Genomic DNA, 18,855 nt, shown 5'->3' on the forward strand with positions numbered 1-18,855 from the left:
TAGTTTCTTTTATTATTACTTTTTAATATAAAAAAATGTGGGGACAGGTGAGAGGGGCACATGCAGGGGATGGCAGAACCCCTCCTTTGCCTCAGGCCTCTGTCGTCCCCCCCCCAGCCTGCAGAGGGAGATAAGGTCAGAGGAGCAGGCTGAGGAGGGGACCCACAAGTAGAGGCCAGAAAATTACTGGCCCAGGGCCTGCCCCTGAGTCTCCAGCCCACCCTTCTTGGTTCTCAGGCTCCCTGTCTGGGGCCAGCAGGCAGCCCAGAGGCCCTGGGATGACTGCTGCCTTCCTCTACCCCAAGGTTGGGCAAAGCAGCAGATGGCAACATGTCTGGCAACACCAAGTTCTGATGCTGGAAGTCAAACCCCTGTGCCTTCTTCCTGGGTCCACTGGACCGGGCCAGGGCCATGGCATCCAATAAGCACCATCTCCAGGCCAGGGGGTTCCCAGGGCAAGGCCAGGCCCCTTGATCCTGGTGGGGGCTCTCCAGTGCTGGCAGCCTCAGCCTGGCTCACGGGCTCCAGGGGCCCAGTCCTAGCCCCTTCCTCCGGCAGTGGTGAGCCAGGTGTGCTAGGCTCAGGACAGAGTTCTGAGTCTGGTGGCTCTGAGTCAGAGGTGGAGGTCCAAAAAGCTGTTGCTCGAGGCCATGGGGAGCTCTGAGATGCTGGGGGACCCCAGGGCCAGGGTGCCACCAGAGGAGGGGGCCCTGGGCGAGGGTGGGGCCAGGTCCCACTCAAGACAGAGCCAGCTGGGGGCTGCAGACAGTAGGAAGATGTCCCAGTGTCCACACACAAAGGCTGTAAGAGACCAGAGGTGCTGGCTGGGCAGGGCCCCTCTCCTGATGCCTGAGGGCATGGGCCCTCCCTGAGAGGGGCCACGATGAGCTGCATGGCCTGGCGCAGGGACTGCAGTCCCTCCCGCATCTGCAGCACCTGCTCAGACAGCTCCATCACCTTAAGGGAGGGAGGAAGGTAGGTGAGGTCAGTGGAGTTACACAACAGCCAGGGCCCCTCTCCCCGCCCTGCTTCTACTTTGCCCCTCACGCACTGCCTGCCGAAGCTTGTCCAGCGTGTCTGTGTTGCTCTCCTCACTGGGTCCGAGGGGGACAGGAAACAGGCTGTTTTCTGTGAACCATAAGGATGAAGTTACGAGCCAGGGCTGATAAAAGGAGACAGCATGAGGCCCAGGCCTCTGCTCCAGTTAGCACAGAGTTAGCACAGACCACACTGGCCTGGCAGGAAGGTCCACTTTCAGCCTGGCCCAAGTTGCTGAATTCTGCCCTGCCAGGGGGCCATGGGCACATTGGCCCCCTGATTTCCCCAGCAGGAAACTGCTTTCTGTACCTGTCTCTTGTTCTGTCCTCCAGGGACATGGACACTCCTGGGACCTCCTGGTCCACTCCTAGGGCTGCCTGATTTGGCTGAGAGCCCTTTTCAACTCTCCTTCAGCCCTCTATCCTCCCAGCGAGCCAACCAATGTGCTAAGGGTCTTAGCAACATTATCTCATTTAACATTCAGCACCACTTTACAAACCAGAAGCTGAGGCAAGAATCAAGGTCACATTGCTAGCTACCTTCCAACACCAAGGTGCTGGTCTTTTTTTTTTTTTTTACAGAGACAGAGTCAGAGAGAGGGATAGATAGGGACAGACAGACAGGAATGGAGAGAGATGAGAAGCATCAATCATCAGTTTTTCGTTGTTCATTGAATTGCTTTCTAATATGTGCCTTGACCGCGGGCCTTCAGCAGACCGAGTAACCCCTTGCTCAAGCCAGCGACCTTGGGTCCAAGTTGGTGAGCTTTTGCTCAAACCAGATGAGCCTGCGCTCAAGCTGGCGACCTCAGAGTCTCGAACCTGGGTCCTCCACATCCCAGTCCGACGCTCTATGCACTGCGCCACCGCCTGGTCAGGCTAGGTGCTGGTCTTAACAACCAAATTCCCTGTTGGTACCAAGAGGGCTTCCAGGCAACATTTGTACCCTGCTGGTTTCTCAGGAGTTTACAAAGAGATTTCCCCACCGACCACCCCCCAGGCACCGGGCCCAGTACCTGTTCCAGGGGAGGGACTGCTGCTACATTCCGGGACAGACTGCCCCATGCGGAAAGAGAATTTGGGTTGGTCAGAGCCACAGCCATCCTCAATGCCATCTACAATCCTGTGGACACAGGTACCAGGACAGTAAATTGACAGGTAGTCACTGAGGTATTTCTCAGGAAAGATGCCCCAGTCTCCTCATAGTCTTCCCTCCTAGGACTGGGACAGGGGACTTGGGACTCCAAGAGAAAGGTGACACGAGACGTCCCTTCCCCTAGGAGATTGTAGCTCTGCTGGGGACCCAACCTTGAGAGACATGAAACAGCAAGAGAGTTCTGAATGGTGGTGAGGGGGTAGCAGGGAGATGGAGGAGTCAAAGACGGCTTCCTGGAGGAGGCTGGGAAGACTTAAGATGGAAGGATGGGCGCACAAAGCAGGAAGGATGTGACTGGCTGGGGCCCCAGCCCTATCACCACCATATTTTCCAAAGTATAGTGGCCTGGGGCCTGCTCACCTGGGGCTCAGGTCCGGGGGCACATTCCATGGTACAGGGGGCAGCTGCAGCCCCTCTAAGCTCCGAGGGTGAGCAGAGGAGCCTGCCTCAGCCTGCAAAGCCCCTGCCTTCCCTGGCCGTCCTCTGCCACCTAGACGGGACCGGGGTGCAGTTCGACGTGGGGATAGCAGCTTGGCAGCAGAGGATGAGGAGGTGCAGCCTGGGGACAGCAGGGGGCTGGATGGTTCATCCGCTGGGGCTGGTGAGGCTGCAGGGCCCTGCTCCCCGTCAGTCTCCTTCTCCTCCAGCGTGGACATGAGGGTGTCACCCCCACTCAGGGAGCTGGTGTCCGCCTGGAGACAGTGGGGCACAGAGAACTGGCATAGATAGCCCTTACTGTGCTTCCTGTACCTCCCCTACCCTGGCCTCACCTCCCTAAAACAGAGCCGTGTTCTTGTTAAACAGGTTGCCCAGTACATCCCGCCTGCCAAGGAAGACGCTCAGTTTGGGGTGGGAGGAGAGAAAGCTGCCACCATAAGGCAAGCAAGCTCTGGAGGCACTTGGTGCCCCTCAAAATTCTAGCCAAGTGTGGCTTGGTCCTAGGCTAACTGAACTACTCAAGAGAAAACAGTACTAAAGACTGGTTTGGAGTTGGTGATGTAAGCCAGGAAAATTTAAAAGCCCCTCAGAGCAGTTCTATTCACTGTCAAGAAGCAGGGCATATGCAGGACTTTCTTCAGAGGTGGGCTGGTAGGTTCTGTGTGGCCCTGCCCACCCTATCCTGTGGCACCCTCCCTCATCTTTGGCCGAAAGGCTCCTTTTTTGGTACCAGGGAATTCGGACTCACCCTGCGCCCCCAGGGACCTTGCCCTGAACAGGCCAGGCTATCTCTGCTAGGCCAGGGGAACCGGGAAGGGTGGCTGAGCATGGCTGGGCTGGGCTCTAAAGGACAGAGTGGATGTGAGGGGCAGGAGTGTAGACCCCCTACCACATGCGGGAGGTGTTCATCCAGGCCATGTGCTCACACAGCACCTCCTCAAACTGCAGCCTCTGCCCACCTTACCAGGCTCCCTGGCACCCAAGCCTCCTCCATGCAAGTACCCAGTGTCCTCACCTCCGCGGGGCCTCTGCTAGCACCCAAGTTGTAGCTGAGCTCCCCTCGGAGGCCCCGGCTGAAGCGCGGGGCAAACTCAGGGTACAATGCCAGGCTGTCGTGCAGCCCAGCCAGCTGCAGACACTGCAGGACACAGTACGTCAGCCCCTTCACATCGGCATTGGCCTTGACCACCTGCTCACGCCGGGGCAGCTCACAGCCAATCAGGTCACCCTTCCCTGGGGAGAGGAAGCAGAGGTCAGTGGCTGCCCCTTAGCTGCTACAGAGGGAAGTCAAGATGAGGCTGCTGAGCTTTCCTCATGGGCTGAGGAGCTCTCCAGCCAGACCCCCGCTGTGGGTCCTGAGGGCCAGGACAGGGAGAAGTGGAGGGGCCATTTTCCAATCCGATGGTGTTCCAGCTTCACGAGTGATTCAGGTACAGCTTATTCTGGAACACTATGTGGAACCAGCTGGTTAGTGCCCCGTGTGACACAGTGAAAATGTCAGGTGGCTGCATACTTCAAGCCCTAGTGCCTGCTCTCTACAATACATCCTGTATTGAACTGAGGCTGTGGTGCTTTCTTGCTGTTCCCAGCATGTGTCAATGAAGGGTTTTCCTAGCACTGGGCTGAGACTGCCACCTCGGGCAGTGATTATAAATCTGCATCCCAATCTCAGAAATGTGAAATGGTGGTGGTGGTGGTGGTGGTGGTGGTGGTGGTGGTGGTGAATGTGTGTCTTAAAATCAATGAAATAGGCCTGACCTGTGGTGGCGCAGTGGATAAAGCGTTGACCTGGAAATGCTCAGGTCACTGGTTCGAAACCCTGGGCTTGCCTGGTCAAGGCACATATGGGAGTTGATGCTTCCAGCTCCTCCCCCCTTCTCTCTCTCTGTCTCTCCTTTCTCTCTCTCTCTGTCTCTCCCTCTCCTCTCTAAAATGAATAAATAAAAAAATTAAAAAAAATCAATGAAATAATGGTGTCTCCAATCAGGAATATGGTGAGGATTAAATGAGATGGTGGAGATAAATGCCTGACACATAAGACATCAATCGAAAGTTCATTTTCTTCCCTCCTGACAACAAGAGTCCCTTGTAGATCCTTCCAACAGGGATGGTGTGCCGTCAGGGATTGGCCAGAGCACTCACTGCCCTCACAAGCCAGCTCAACCCACAACCAGACAGTTCACAGGATTAGAAAGCGTTTCCTTATCCTTAAGGAAGAATGCAGATCACTGCCACCCCCGCTGTGGGCTGCCTCATACTGCCAGCAGAACTCTCAATGTTCATGGACTTTTGCTCAAACTTAAAAGCAGAATGCATCACTGTTAAATCTTTTTTTTTTTTTTTTTTTTTGGTTTCAGGCCATCCTTCTGGTTCCTTCTGAGAGCTGTTTGGATCTCAATGTGATCATCTGATGAATGAGCTCTCTTCTCGTGTGTGTCATCTGGAAATAGGATACGTATGTATTTCTTGTCTTCCTCCAAGAGGTGAGATAAAAATGAGAAACAGGACAGAACCAAGGACAGAGTTCCATGCCACCCTCCAGGCTGGCATCTCAGCCAGAGCCTCCGGCTTAGCTCGTCAAGCCCTGTAAGATCCTCCTGGCACCATCACCCAACCCGCCTATCTTTGTCTTGCCATCTTCCTCCCCCACAACCAAGTTTGCACATGCTTAGCTGTTAGTTCATACACAGAGGGAGGGGCCAGAACCGACACTGCTAGATGCACGGTGAGCCTCCGCTGCCAGGGGCAGGCAGGAGGCCCTGGATGTTCAACCAAGGAATCAGGTGGGAGGTGGGATGAAGGCAAAGCAGAAAACCAGGTCATGGGGAACCAGCATTCTTGGGGCACCCAGAGCCACCAAGGAAACACAGGAAACAGTTCATTCAGAATAAATGAGTAGAGATAGGATGGATCAGAGCTGACAAGTCTCAATGCTGGGGACATTCTGAAGGCAAAGGCCCAGGGCACAGGTGGTGGCCATTCTTGAGGTTTTGTCTTAATTTTGAATGTGGCTATTCTGAGCCTTGGTGGTTGGCATCAGTGAAGATGTGCCCTTGTAGGACTCATGCCAGTTCCCAGCAACACTGCTTCCTTGCTCCAAGCTGAAGCCATCTGTTTAATAATCCACTCAACAATCTTGTTTTGGGGTGACCAGTCTGCAATTGTCAAACTCATAAATAACACAAGGTAAAAAGTGTAGCAGTCTCTTGCCTTTCTCAGTTCCAAGATCCTACTGATAGTATTTCTTTGTCCTGTTTCCTGTTGGAACAGTATCCTCTGCAAGGGAGAGAAGATGGACTCACAGTAGTTGCTGGGCATCTGGTCATCCTGGTTCTCCAGATTAGTGGCACACCTCAGCCACTCTGGGCATCACCTGTCTCCACGGTGAGTCTACAAGTGCCTGGCTGCCAGAGCATTCAGCTGTGGTTGGGGTGCCACCTCCATTTTGTTCTGTCCTGTCCCGTGTGCAAGGTCCTCGATTACTCAAGTAGATCACAGTGCTCCTGCCCTCTGGAGTCACTGCTGCCAGCCTCCCACAGCCCAGGCATCATGCAGCCCTGTGTTTCCTGGATGCTCGGATGTGCTGCATGTTTGGGCATCCTGAAACAAAGCCTTTTCTTCAGTGCAGAGTCTCTGCAGAGCAGAGTGCCTGGGAGTACAGAGTATACTGAAGCCTGAGGTTTGAAGCTGGGCAGACTAGCTCTAACGCCAGCCTGACAATTCATTAACCTCTGGGAACCTCTTCTCCTTCTATGTGACCTGGGAATAACACTAGTTCCTCCCTCCTGGGTTTTGCTTGAGATGAAGTGTAAGCACACAGGGCTGGCCCCACTGTGATAGTGCTGATTCCATAACTGCAATTTCTTCTTCCTTCTAAAGGGAATGGAGCCTTCATCTTCACCTCTTTCTTTTGCCAAGAAAGGAGTATACATGCTGTGTCTGAGCTTTGCTGTTGCCCTTTAAGGCCCTGGGCTTGCTCTGTCATCTGCCCTGGGAAAGTAGCATTTGCCATCTCTGTGGCCCAGTGGTAGTGGGAGCCCCACTAGGAGAACTTCCATTCCTCCTTTTTCTGGCCCTGCCTGAACACTCTCCAGCACTTAAATCCTCAGCCTTTGAATTTTCTCCTTGACATGAAGTGCTGCTCTGCTTTGTCCCCTGTAGACTAAAGACTGTTCCTCCACTCACTCTGGCCTCCAACACCCTCGAAATCATTTCCACTTCCCTGTGTTGCCACCTTATGATCACTAGGTCTGCTTTGAGCTTTGCACTGGGCTCCCTGGCTACTCCCGGTTCCATCCGGGCTGTTTCTCTCCAGGTGGTCTTGCCTGAGTCCCTTCTCTGGGTTTTCTGCAGGTGGGGCCATCTGTCTCCCACAAGCCCATGTGCCCTCTCTCCCACCCTCACAAACCTAGGATGGCAAGCACGGTGCCACCCTTGAGCACCTCCATGGAGCCGGAGCAGACGAAGTAGAGGGCCTGGAGAGCATCGCCTTGGTGAATGAGGTACTCGCCAGGCGTGCAGAAGGCGGGGCGCAGGGCCAGGGACAGTGACCGCAGGCAGCCTCGGCTTGCTGCCTCAAACAGGGGCAGCTGCAGGACCTCCTTGTGCAGGTGCATGGCAATGTCTGCTCGAAGCTCATCAGGGAGGCTCTGCAGCAGCTGCAGGTGAGGAGCAGGGGTGGGGATTGGGGTTGCAGAAAGAGAAGCAGCCTTCAGCCAGCCCCACAGGGCCTGACCAGTGAGGAGGCTCTCTACCTGCCTTCTCAACCACGTTAGCCCCTCTATGAGCAGCCCAGCTTTCCTCCTCCAGACATAACAAGGCTGGAAAGAGGCCCCCGAACCTTTATGGCTGCCCTCTGTCCCATGCTGCTGTCCTCCCAGGAGAGAGTGGAGGCAGAGAAGCCAGAATTCTACATCCCTTGCCTCCCAGCCCACTTCTCAGAATTTTAGGCCAAGCACACACCCTTTGAGGGAGCAAAGGCTGGAAGGGCCAACCCTAGAGGCCTGCGTACCTCTGTGGTGTCGATACCGTTGTTCACCGCCCAGGTCGCCTGGAAGTACTCGAGCATGCGCTGTTTGAGGGGCTTAGGGATGCGGTGGATGCGGATGTAGTCGCGCAGGTCACGGGTGCGGCTGTGGTACAGAAAGCGGCGGGCGTACATGCGCTGGATGATGGCCGTCACGTTCCCAAACACCACCGCGTGCATCAGGGCTGGGGAGGGTGGCGAGAGGGGGTCACCTCCAGGACTGGCCTGGTCCAGCCTGACTGACACCATGCTGTCCTATCCCCGCACCTCCCCACCCCACATTCCTAAGCAAGGTACAAAGGATGCTGTGAGGCATGGAGTCCTGCAGCCAAGTGGGCTCTCCTGGTCCTGCCTTAAGTTCCTGGGGCCCTTAAAGCAGAAGAACCTCGGGACTCTGGGAGAAGTAGAGAGGGAGGGACCACCTGGCCCCCGAGAGTGGCAGGCCTCACCACCAATGAGCATGGTACAGATGGAGAAGATCTTCTCCGTGTCCGTGTTGGCAGACACGTTGCCGAAGCCCACGCTGGTGAGGCTGCTCAGTGCGAAGTAAAGGGAGGTGATGTAGGCGCTGCGCAGTGATGGGCCGCCCAGGAGCTCCAGCCCCGTCCTGTTGGTCTCGCTGCTACAGTTGTCACTCTGGCCAGAGCTGTTCCCTCCAGCTGGGCTCCGGCCCACCAGGTAGTAGGGGGTCTCCAGTCGGCGTGCTAGCTCCTGCAGCCAGCCTGGGGTGGGGACAGGTGGGCCAGAATCAGCAGGACAGCACTGCCTGCTGTGGGTGCAGGTATGCTTGCTGGTACCCCCGGGGTTGGGGACAGGTGGATACAGATCTACCCCTGTGCCTTCCTGCCACCTTTTTTCTTTGCCAGCCCAGTATGCCCCTCTCCATTCCCTCGGCTCTCAGCAAGACAAACATGTGAGGATGAGGCTGAGATCTCCCCAGCAGGTGTCTATTGGTGCCGAGGATGGTGCAAGGAGCACTGTGTCCTCTTCCCCGCAGCTGGCACTAATCCCAGACTATCGTCCTCAGGGCCAGATGGGTGAGGCCACCTCCTCTGCCCTGTCCACCCAGACTCCTTTTGCTCTTTCTTTGAACTTGCCGGCTCCAGAAAGCTGCTTCCCGTTCAGTCTCATTCCTCCTCACAACCACTCAGCTTCACACACGTTTCGAGCACAGCAACATGGACATGCACATACATACCATCAAGGCTCCGCACGTGCTCCGCAAGGACAAGGACAGGGACAGATATGTATGAGCCATTTTCAGATGCATGGCCCCACCACTCACGCAGAAAAGGCCCCCACACACTTGGGAGATAGACAAGGCCACACAGGTGCTTGCACACTAGTGCCTCGGTTGAGAAGGGAACATACTTGCTTGGACACAAACACACAAGTGAGGACACTCAATGCCACAGACAGGCAGGCACCTGTGCACACAGAAAGGCCCTCAGCACACATGCAGACAGGTCAGTCTGGGCTGCCAGTTGAAGGCCAAAGATCACCCGTCTCCCAATCAACTCCATGTTCTCTGGGTTGGCCTTGGCAGGAGCAGTGGGATCTACGTCTTCATATGCACTTTACCCCTTCCACCTCAACAAACCCTAGCCCCTCTTTTCTACACTCCAGAACACCTTATACATTTTGCCTCCCATGATCCTGACTCTCCTCCTCTTACCCACTCTCCTATTCATTCATTCAGTAACCTGACACAGGCTTACTGCAGGGTAGGAGCTACATCTCGGTTATACAAGGCCTGGTGTAACATGGTGGGGCTCAAACCATGTTATGGGCTAGGGCTAGAAGGCTTCCTGGAAGAGGGACATCTGTGCTTGGTCTTAGAGGATGGCTAGAGGTCTGTTTTTATTTTATTTTTAATGAGAAGAGGGGAGATAGACAGAGTCCCACATGCACTCTGACTGGGATCCACCCAGAAAACCCCATTTGAGCTGATGCTTGAATCAACTGAGCTATCCTCAGTGCCTGAGGCCAATGCTTGAACCAATTGAGACCACTGGCTACAAGAGGGGAAGAGAGAGAGAAGGGGAAAAGGGAGGGGAAGAGAAGCACATGGTTGTTTCTTATGTGTGCCCTGACCAGGTATTGAACCTAGGACGTCCACATGGAGGGCTGACACTCTATCTACTGAGCCACCTGGCCAGGATGGATAGTTTTGATACAAAGAAACTGAGGGGGTCATTCCTGATCTAGGGAAAGGCATGAGTCAAATATCAAGATGGAGATGAGTATAGGCAAGCAGCTTGGCTTAGGTAGAACGAGGGTTCACACTGGGGCATCAAATTCTAGGCCAAAAAATTTGGGAGGGGGTTGTGATAAGACCTGAGCCAAGGTGAGGATTCCCCCTCCTGTAAGTTGAGGTGTTGCAGGGAAATATGCAAAACTTTTCAGTTATTATTTGGGCCCTTGAGGTGAAGCCAGTGCTGGGTAAGGAGGGAGGGAGCCCAGGGGTACAAGAAGCAGGAGGACAGGGGAGGGGAGGTACCTCTCCTCTCTGTCTTGCCCTGGGGCCTCCATGTGGTGAGAGTCGGGTGGCAGAGGCTGTTCTGGAGGCTGGTGACTCATTCTGTGAATTGCCCTCACTACTTAGCACAGTCTTTTGAAAATCCAGCCCATCTTCACTGGGCTCATGGGAATCTAGGGCAGGAACTCTGTGTCCACAGCATGGAACAGGGCAACCAAGGCAAGGAAGTCATGGGAAAGTGCCTCCAGGGAATGCCACTCTCCCCCAGGGACATCCTTCCAGAGCTGGACTTTGGGAGGTCGGGAGGTGTGACTCCAACCCAGGTTGGGGTAGTTTCTCTGGAGAAAGAAGGGGAAGATGATAACCTGAAAGACTTACTTGGAAGCTCCCCAGATGTGAATTAGTACCAGCCCCAAATAGAACAAAAGTACTCTGAAACTTAGCGTTCCAGAGGACAAGAATTGCCATGTGTATATCTGCAGAATAATCAGCCAGCCCCCCACATCTTCATGCTCTCCACGTGGGGCCCAGAGCACTCTGGGAGCCAAAGGTGTTCCTAATGTCAGCTCCAAGGCCCCTGTGAAGTGGCCAGAACAAAGGAACCACATGGACTCAAGACTCAGGGTATCAGGGTCCCATTTGGGGGTCAGGGGGCTAACCCAGGAATTTGGTGTCTCAGCCCTCTTTGGGGTCAGGGCTTTGTGTCAGCATCATCCATCTTCTAGCCCTCTGAATGTTCACTGAGTGGCCGTCTGAGCCCAAAGCAGCCTCCACCATGGCCTCCCTCTGGGAAGGGCAGGTACCAAGGATGTGATACTGCCTGGAGCCTCTGTGTGCTTGGCAACTAGAGCACTTGGGAACTATCCAGGTGGGCCCTCTGGATTACACACCAGTCTCTGTGGCTTTGGTGAAGGCAAGAGAATTCACAGGAGCCTCCACATCACTGGGAATTAATCAGAGTAGGTTTCTAAGACCAACCTGGATCCCACCAGGGAGTGGAGAGTCATGACAGGCCATCTGAGCAGCTGGTCTCTTGCCAACTGGAAGCAGCTGCTAAAGACTTGCTACTGGGAAGTTACCAGAGGTCTGGAGGGCATGGGAGGAAGATGTTGTGTTGAATTTTGGAGCTGTGAGTTGGAGAATTATAAATGGCTGGAACAGAATGGTCTGGTGTTAGAGAGACCATATGTGAAGTTGAGATATCACTTAGTAGCATCAAGGTGGGAAGGTAGAAGAGACCTGACGAAAGCTGGGAACTGAGAGGGGCTGGAGCACAGGAGGCCTAGCTAGGGCAGAGAGGCAGAACATTTCCAAAGAGTGTGGCTGGCAGGGTCAGGGCTACAGGGACTTCAAGAAGATGAGGGTTTGGACCCAGAAGGTCACTGATGTTTTCGGGTGAGAGGTGGAGGTGGAAGCCCTCCCAGCAGGAATTAAGATGTGGGTAGGAGGTAAGCAGAGGAGGAGTTTGAAAGTGGAGGTGAAATGAAGGAGAATGAAAACACTGGTGGGATGCAGAAAAAGACCATGTTTTAGGCTAGAGAAGGGTTGAGAAGCTGCTGAGAGAGATGCAGCTTGGAGGTGACAACGTGGGGAAGAACGCTTAGAGCTGAGGTCGTGGGGGATGAGCTTCAGAAAAAGTGGCAGGAAAGTACCAGACATTACCGAAATCCTGGAGGGCACTTGAAGAATGTGATAAAAGTTTGGCTACAAGGAGGTCATTATGGATGAATATACGTCCTCCAGGCAGCCTACTAGGCTTTCTTCAGAATGCCTGGCTGCTGGAGAACAGGCCTATTGTAAGGTGATGGCTTTGTCACACTCAGACATGCACACATACACAAGCTCCCACATTCTTCTCACAAACTCATGTCTACTTGCACTCATGTTGCTGAGACAAACATATAAGTACACACGTACATAGACCTATACACATCTCTGACACTGTGCACTAGCTCACAAACATGCCCTGACAAAGACACATGCACTCACACTTCCCTGACACACATACACTTGAGTAGACACACTCCAAGACCAATATGTATGCACACCAGAATGCCCCCTCCCCAACCCAGCCTCTAGTACCGATCTCAGGCAGCTCAGATGCGCTGTTCTCAATCTCCTGCTGGCCAATGTAGAACCAGACACAGGCCACCCAGTGGGCCAGCAAGGCAAACACGGCCATGAGCAGGGTCAGCACTACAGCACTGTACTGTGAGTAGCGGTCCAGCCGTGGGAGCAGGCGCAGCAGGCGCAGTAGCCGCACTGTCTTCAGCAAGTGGGCCCCAAAGTACTAAATTGGGGGAGGAAGGGAGGTCACCCTTGGGTCGGTTCCCACTGTCCCACTCCAAAGCCCACCCTGCCCAGCCACACTGACCACGTTGACTTTGAAGGCATGTAGCAGGTCAAAGGGCAGGGCTGCGATGACATCCAGCAGGAACCAGGTGGTAACGTAGTGGAGGCAAATGGACTTAGGGGCAAATACCACCTGGCCTGACTTGGACACGAACGTGGTTCGGAAATTCAGCACGATGTCTGTGGAATGAATGTCCAGGTGGGCGTCAGATCAGGGTGGGGAGAAGCCACTCTTTACTGGGTACCAGCTCAGTATTTGACACTATCCTGAGCCCTTAACTTGCAGTAAGTCTAAAAGGTGAACAATGCTATGCCTATTTGATGGAGAAAGAAATTGAGGCTTGGAGGGCTGACTTGCTCAGGGTCAAAAAACCCACTAGTGGTAGAGACACATTTGGAACCTAGGTCTGATTTCTTTTATTTTTTTAATTTCTTTTTTTTTTTTTCTGTATTTTTCTGAAGCCGGAAACAGGGAGAGACAGTCAGACTCCCTCATGCGCCCAACCGGGATCCACCCGGCACGCCCACCAGGGGGCAACGCTCTGCCCACCAGGGAGCGATGCTCTGCCCCTCCGGGGCGTCGCTCTGTTGCGACCTAAGCCACTCCAGCGCCTGGGGCAGAGGCCGAGAAGCCATCCCCAGGGCCCGGGCCATCTTTGCTCCAGTGGAGCCTCGGCTGCGGGAGGGGAAGAGAGAGACAGAGAGGAAGGAGAGGGGGAGGGGTGGAGAAGCAGATGGGCGCTTCTCCTTTGTGCCCTGGCCAGAATCGAACCCGGGACTTCTGCACGCCAGGCCGACACTCTACCACTGAGCCAACTGGCCAGGGCCTCTCTTTTATTTTTTATGTTTCTTTTTTTTATTTTTATTTTTATTTTTATGTTTCTTAAGTGAGAAGCAGGGAGGCAGGGAGGCAGAGAGACAGACTCCGCATGTGCCTTGACCGGGATCTAACCGACAAACTTTCTATGGGGCAATGCTCTGCCCATCTGGGGCTGTTGTTCCATTGCTCGACATCTGAGCTAATTTAGCACCTGAGGTGAGAACATGGAGCCATCCTCAGTGCCTGGGGCCAAGTTGCTCCAACTGAGCCATGGCTGTGGGAGGAGAAGAGAGAGATAGAGAGAAGGGAAAGGAAGAGGGGTGGAGAAGCAGATGGGCACTTCTCCTGTGTGCTCTGACTGGGAATCAAACCCGGGACATCCACATGCTGGGCCAACAATGCTACTGCTGAGCCAACCGGCCAGGATCCTAGGTCTGATTTCAAAGCCCACAGGTCACAGGAGGAGGGCAAGGGCACACTTGTGAGGTACTGGAGCCATACAGACTATCCCTTTGAAGCTTGAGGGACACCTGGCATGGGGTTGGGTGGGGGGCACAGAGGACACCTACCAAGAATGAAAAGGACCTCCACCGCCAGGTCGCAGACGCTGGGGGGGCCGCGGGCAGTGCTGGGCTCCCGGGCTGTGCTCACACAGACGCTGTAGGGCACAGTGACGGCCACATAGAGGGTGGCGAGCAGGATGAAGCCGTCCCAAGTGGCCCTCAGTGCCCCACAGTGCAGCAGGATGAATGGTGACTTCCGAATGGCGGCTACTTTGTATTCAGGCAAGTTTGGCTTCTCCCCAAATACCCTCTGAGTGACACAGGGCAGGTTCAGACAGGGAGGACAAGAAATTAGTACAAGCTGAGTTTGGACAGGGTCCAGGCAGGCATCTACCTTCCCTCCCTGCATTCTCAAAGCAACGTCTGACGTAGGCATTAGAGTGCCCATATTATAGATCGGAAGACGGAGGATCAGGGAGATCAAGTAACCTAGCTAAAGTCACACAGCTGCTTAGGGAAAGAGCCAGATTTGAGCCAAGGCCCCATCTAACCCCAGTGCCAAGACTCTCTTCTAGAGCTTTGATGGATCAGGCATATGACAGTCCCTCCCTCAGGCATAACCCTCAAAGTACTGGTGGGGCCTCTGTGGCCCCTTGAACATTTTCTCTATGGTGAACTGTATTCCCCCCCCCCATTTCCTCAATCTGCTCCTACCCTGTTCCGACACCCAGACACACACCCTAGTGTTAAAAATCCACCTTATTGAGCTTGTGCTTGCCCTTGGGTTGCTTCTGTAGATGCCCGGACAAGTGGTAGAGCACAGCCCGGCTCCGCCTCCGGTTGGCATTGAAGCCTTTGGCTCTTGCCCGGCCATATCGGTGCCGGCCACCACCTGCAAAAGAAGAGGGGCCCATGAGGATGATGGTATCATGATCTTGGGTGTAGAATACTAGTTGCTGGTCCATGGACAGGTCTGGCTCACTGACTACTTTGTCTGTTTAGAGTTGGGGGCTCTGGCATTCCTCACTTACTAGGATCACTTGCACCCCTATGGGCAATCCTATGGGTGATCACAGATGCTACTCCCAGTGCCTGCTTGCAGGGGAAGGAGGTTTGGACCAAGGCAAGGCAGGAGAAGATCTCCACAGGGAAAGGCCTGGGAACAGAGGGGAGACATGGCTCTTAGGGGTAAGGGGAGTGCAGAGCAAGCAAAAAGCTATCAGGCAGAGTTGCAGAAGCTCAAAGAAGCCTAGGGTCCAGGTACAGGGACCACTGAGGATTTATACATTGTGTAGACGCTGACCCAGGGCTGGGGGTGGGGGACTGAGGAATAGAGAGTACCCAACATCCCCAAGTAGCAAAGGGGACTTGGAGCAGGTTCAGATGACAGCTTGGTGAGCTGTCTAAGGGCCTTCCCCAGCCCTGGAAGGATACATGAGGGGCAAGAATCCAAGGTCTTAAAAGATGGTTTTGGCCAGGGCTCCTCACTCAGATTTGTGTGAGGAAAAGGCATGGGGGATGGTGAGAGTTGTGCTCAGCCTCACTAATTGGTCAGAAAATGGAACTTCACAGGCACTAGTGAAGTTTGTTTGCTTTCAGTGTCTTAGTAAAGATGACTTCAAAACTCCAACTGTATAACCAACCACTAGTCTATTTGGCTTTCCATACCTGGGTATGTGGAGAGAAGAGCAGCACAGGCCTCTAGGCTAGCAGAGTGGGAGTCCATGAATGTGAATGGGTGTGGGCACCCATGAGTCCAGGCCTACAGTACTCAACACCTCAGCCACAGCAGTTAACCCACAGGTACCTACCCGTCTCCTTCCATTTGTCAGGGCCTCCTCGGTTCTTGGTGTCACTGATGTCCTTATGAGAGACCAGGAAGAGGGCTACCTCCCCTTTCTCATTCTTGATGGGTATCACATCCAGCAGACACCAGAATGGGAGCCCTGGGCACAAAGATAGACTCATTCCAGCTCCCATTCTCCACCTTGCCCAGAGGTTCCACTGACACCCGTGCCTAAGACACAAACAGGATCCCAGGAGGGGAGCGGCAGCCTGCTCCATTTAGGAAAGATCTTGATGGAACAGGGCGGTGGAAAGCAGGGGAGAACAGGGATGACTGTCAGGCATGTGTGTTCACAGACCTGTCTGTCCTATGACACTGGGACATTTTCCTGCTGCGGCTAGGAACCCAAGGTAGGAAACTGAGTGAAGGCTAAGGCTGGGGTGAGGATGGAAGAGAGGAGGGTCAGGGACAAGGGTGGGGTGGAGAAAGAGGAGGTGGGTATGTGGAAACTGGGATAAGATGGGGAGATGGAAAAGAGGAGAATGCAAAGGAGGAACAAAGGACGGGGCAGATGCCAGGCTGGAGGAAATTGAAGAGGTGAGGTGGGCTGGCCAGGTGGCCCCTCACCGCTCTTCCGGTAAAGGATCAGCTCCGCCTTGAACTCCTTGTGTTCATCCAGGGCCTTGCGGATTTGTTGGCGGACGAGCTCACTGGTGTCTGGCCCATAGAGGAAGGAGCAGGCACAGCCCCGCTGCATGACTTCAGCCCGGGAGAAACCCGTGAGGTCACAGAAGCCATCAGAGCAGTAGACCACAGGGAAGAGCCCTGCCACCTGGGCGTTGCCCAGAACGAAGTTACTGTCTGCAAGAGAGTACCTCTCAGAGGAAGTGTAGGATAAAGAGATCCAGGGTTCACCACCCCTTCTTTACATCAAAGGTGGCCTTTACAAAACCCAGGAATCGTGTGTGTGTGTGTGTGTGTGTGTGTGTGTGTGTGTGTGTGTTGGGGGGTGGAGAGGGTTAGGGCAGGACCTGTTAATGAACAGGAATGAGTGTGTCACCTGTGTTAGTGCCCCATTCCTAGCCATGTGTGTATGAGTATATTGAGAACTAGTATGTGTGAACACTGAGGTTGGTGAATGCAGCCTCGTGTGGGCATTGTGCCCTCTAAAGTGGGTCCTGAGCAGCATAGAGTAAGGAGTGGGTTTGGGGGTGCCCAAAGGAGGACTGTACCACCAGTTATAGGCCAGCTTCTGCCCCACATCTACTTCTGCCAAGCTCACTCACCAGCTGGGTACCCAACTTGGCTGTGTGGCTCCTCCTACTGGGACCCACCTGGACTGAGAGGCAGTCAGGGCCACCATCCATTCTGCACTCTCTGTCTGAGCCCCAGCTGGGTGACCTGGCTCAGGAATTAGTGAATTTGATTGAGAATGAGCATGTAAGAATGGTATATAGCTGAACACTGAGCCTGGACCCAGAAATGTATTGGGGATTGGGGTGGGTGGGTGGTTGGGGGTTGCTGAATCAGCAGACAGCAGGAGCCAAGCAAACAGCAAAGCAGATGGAGAAGCCTGGGGGGGGGGGTGCTCTGTGATGGGCTCCCACCCGCTTCCTATCAGGAACTGGAGACCATGAAGGGCGCTAGGCAGAGAGATGGGAAGCCCCACGGGGGACAACTGTGAGGGAAGAGAGAGAGAAGGGGACTTTCATGACTTTGTGCTCAGTAACTTGGGACTCTACAATCCAGAAGGTCTTATCTCCTTCTCCAAACTTCCCCAGTCTTGGTGGGAGTCCCCAAAGCTACCTTTTTGGGACTAGTGGACTCCCTGGGTTTAGACTCGTGGATCTAGGCGGTGAGGTGAGCTTAGCCAAACAGTGCGCTCCTGAGTCCCGCCTACTCTAGCTCCGCTTGCAAACCTCTGTCCTAAATCTTTCTTTTTGAGCCCTCCTGGCTATCTCTGAGCTCCAAGACCCTGACTCACCCTGGACCCCGCCAGCTTGAAGGTAGTCCGGTGGGATAGCGCCAGGCTCGGGGATGGGATGGATAAGCCTGACTAGGTGGGGTTTGCTCCCCAGCGAACACACGGCATCCCATGCCCCCAGCCCAGAGACTTCTAGCCGTTTTGCCTGGCCTGGGGGAATAGACTCTAAACCTTCAAGGGGAATGACATCTAGAAGGAGAAGGTGGTCTCAGCTAGAAGCAGGGAGTGGGGGCAGGAGGGTGGGTGAGAGCAGGAGGGCGGCAGGTCGAAATGTGGGGCACAGGACCCGCAGGGTCCCTGGCAGGGGACTGCTGGTTCAGGAACCAGTGGGGCTAGAGTCGGACTCACGCGTGCCGTCGAAGCGCGTGGCGATGGTGTCCAGAAAGGTGTTCTGCGGCGCCAGGAGTCCCCTCATGGCCGGTATTTTAGGCGGCCGTGGCCGCCCGCCCCATTCCTCCGGGATGCGGGGACTCAGGGCCGGAGGAGGGCGCCGAGTTCGGCCACCCCCCGCCGGGCCCCGCGTCCCCTAGTGCAGCCGTCGAGGGAAAATGTCCACCTCGGGCTTGCAGGCCCCGTTGGCCGCCCGCGCGCGAGGGGGCGTCCCGGCCGTCGGGGCCAGGGGCATGGCGCGCGGCCCCTTGAGCTCTGGCCGCCCACGAATCCCGGACTCCAGGCTCAGCGCCTGCTGTGCTCTGGGCACTTTCCGCTCGTCACGGCGGCGACCGTGGCTCACTCGTTTCAGCTGCAGTTGTGCTCTTGCATGGGCTCGGCTGGGTGCTGGGTCCCCGCGGGTCTCTGCCTGTCGGGGAGAAGCGGCAGTCTCCCTCCCTCCCTCGGGCGCCCACCGCCTGCACCGGGGTAACCATGGAGACCGGGCACACCCAGGCAGGGCCGCCTCCTTAAAGAGACAGGACTCCCGCCGAGGGAACACCTTCCCCTCGGGACCTCGGTAAGGGCAGAGGCGGCGGCGGTCCTCCTATCCCCGCTACCTGGGCTGCCCCAAGCCGCCCGGCCCGCCCCTCAAACCTTCAAAGAACGACATGCAGCTCCGGGTCTGGCTGAGGCTACTCAGCCGCAGGGGAGAAGCATCTTTCAATGCAGTAGGGACCTGAGAAGAACCCGGGGTGGGGGGTAGGGGGGAGAGGTAGAGGATGCTTTCCCGGAGGAAAATGTAATTGGAAAGGGGGCTGGGCAACTAGCGGAGGTTAAGGCCAGGTAGTTGGTGGAGGTTGTGACTCCTAGAGGGGCTCCAACTGTACAGGGTAAGTCTAAAT

The 18,855-nt window shown here is 55.0% G+C and overlaps 1 protein-coding gene across 3 annotated transcripts; it reads right to left on the reverse strand.

The window, feature by feature from the left end:
- Positions 1-3: 3 nt before the first annotated feature.
- KCNH3 (potassium voltage-gated channel subfamily H member 3) lies at positions 4-18,294 on the reverse strand. 3 transcript variants are annotated; one of them, XM_066257919.1, is made up of 15 exons: positions 17,930-18,294; positions 16,225-16,458; positions 15,623-15,757; positions 14,570-14,703; positions 13,878-14,121; positions 12,511-12,668; positions 12,219-12,426; positions 8,107-8,379; positions 7,643-7,842; positions 7,040-7,289; positions 3,647-3,864; positions 2,554-2,885; positions 2,054-2,160; positions 1,052-1,128; positions 4-957 (listed from the first exon to the last, which is right to left on the reverse strand). In XM_066257919.1, the coding sequence occupies exons 1-15, from the start codon at positions 17,994-17,996 to the stop codon at positions 364-366; spliced, it is 3,231 nt and encodes a 1,076-aa protein (XP_066114016.1). In that variant the 5' UTR covers positions 17,997-18,294; the 3' UTR covers positions 4-363. The 3 variants fall into 3 exon arrangements, with proteins under 3 accessions (XP_066114016.1, XP_066114018.1, XP_066114017.1); XM_066257921.1 differs by having other exon boundaries at positions 16,225-16,454; positions 17,930-17,978; XM_066257920.1 differs by lacking the exon at positions 16,225-16,458.
- Positions 18,295-18,855: the final 561 nt, after the last annotated feature.

Source organism: Saccopteryx bilineata, chromosome 2 (genome assembly GCF_036850765.1).
Source record: "Saccopteryx bilineata isolate mSacBil1 chromosome 2, mSacBil1_pri_phased_curated, whole genome shotgun sequence".
Classification (NCBI taxonomy): domain Eukaryota; kingdom Metazoa; phylum Chordata; class Mammalia; order Chiroptera; family Emballonuridae; genus Saccopteryx; species Saccopteryx bilineata.

What these genes read in the sequence shown, in the direction of transcription:
- KCNH3 (XM_066257919.1), bottom strand. Translation starts at nt 17,996, where the DNA reads ATGAGGGGACTCCTGGCGCCGCAGAACACCTTTCTGGACACCATCGCC. An exon ending in ACGGTATCGACACCACAGAG is followed by an intron (nt 7,290 to 7,642) that starts GTACGCAGGCCT and finishes CCTCACCTGCAG; the next exon opens with CTGCTGCAGAGCCTCCCTGA. An exon ending in CAGTCCCTCCCCTGGAACAG is followed by an intron (nt 1,129 to 2,053) that starts GTACTGGGCCCG and finishes TATGGTTCACAG; the next exon opens with AAAACAGCCTGTTTCCTGTC.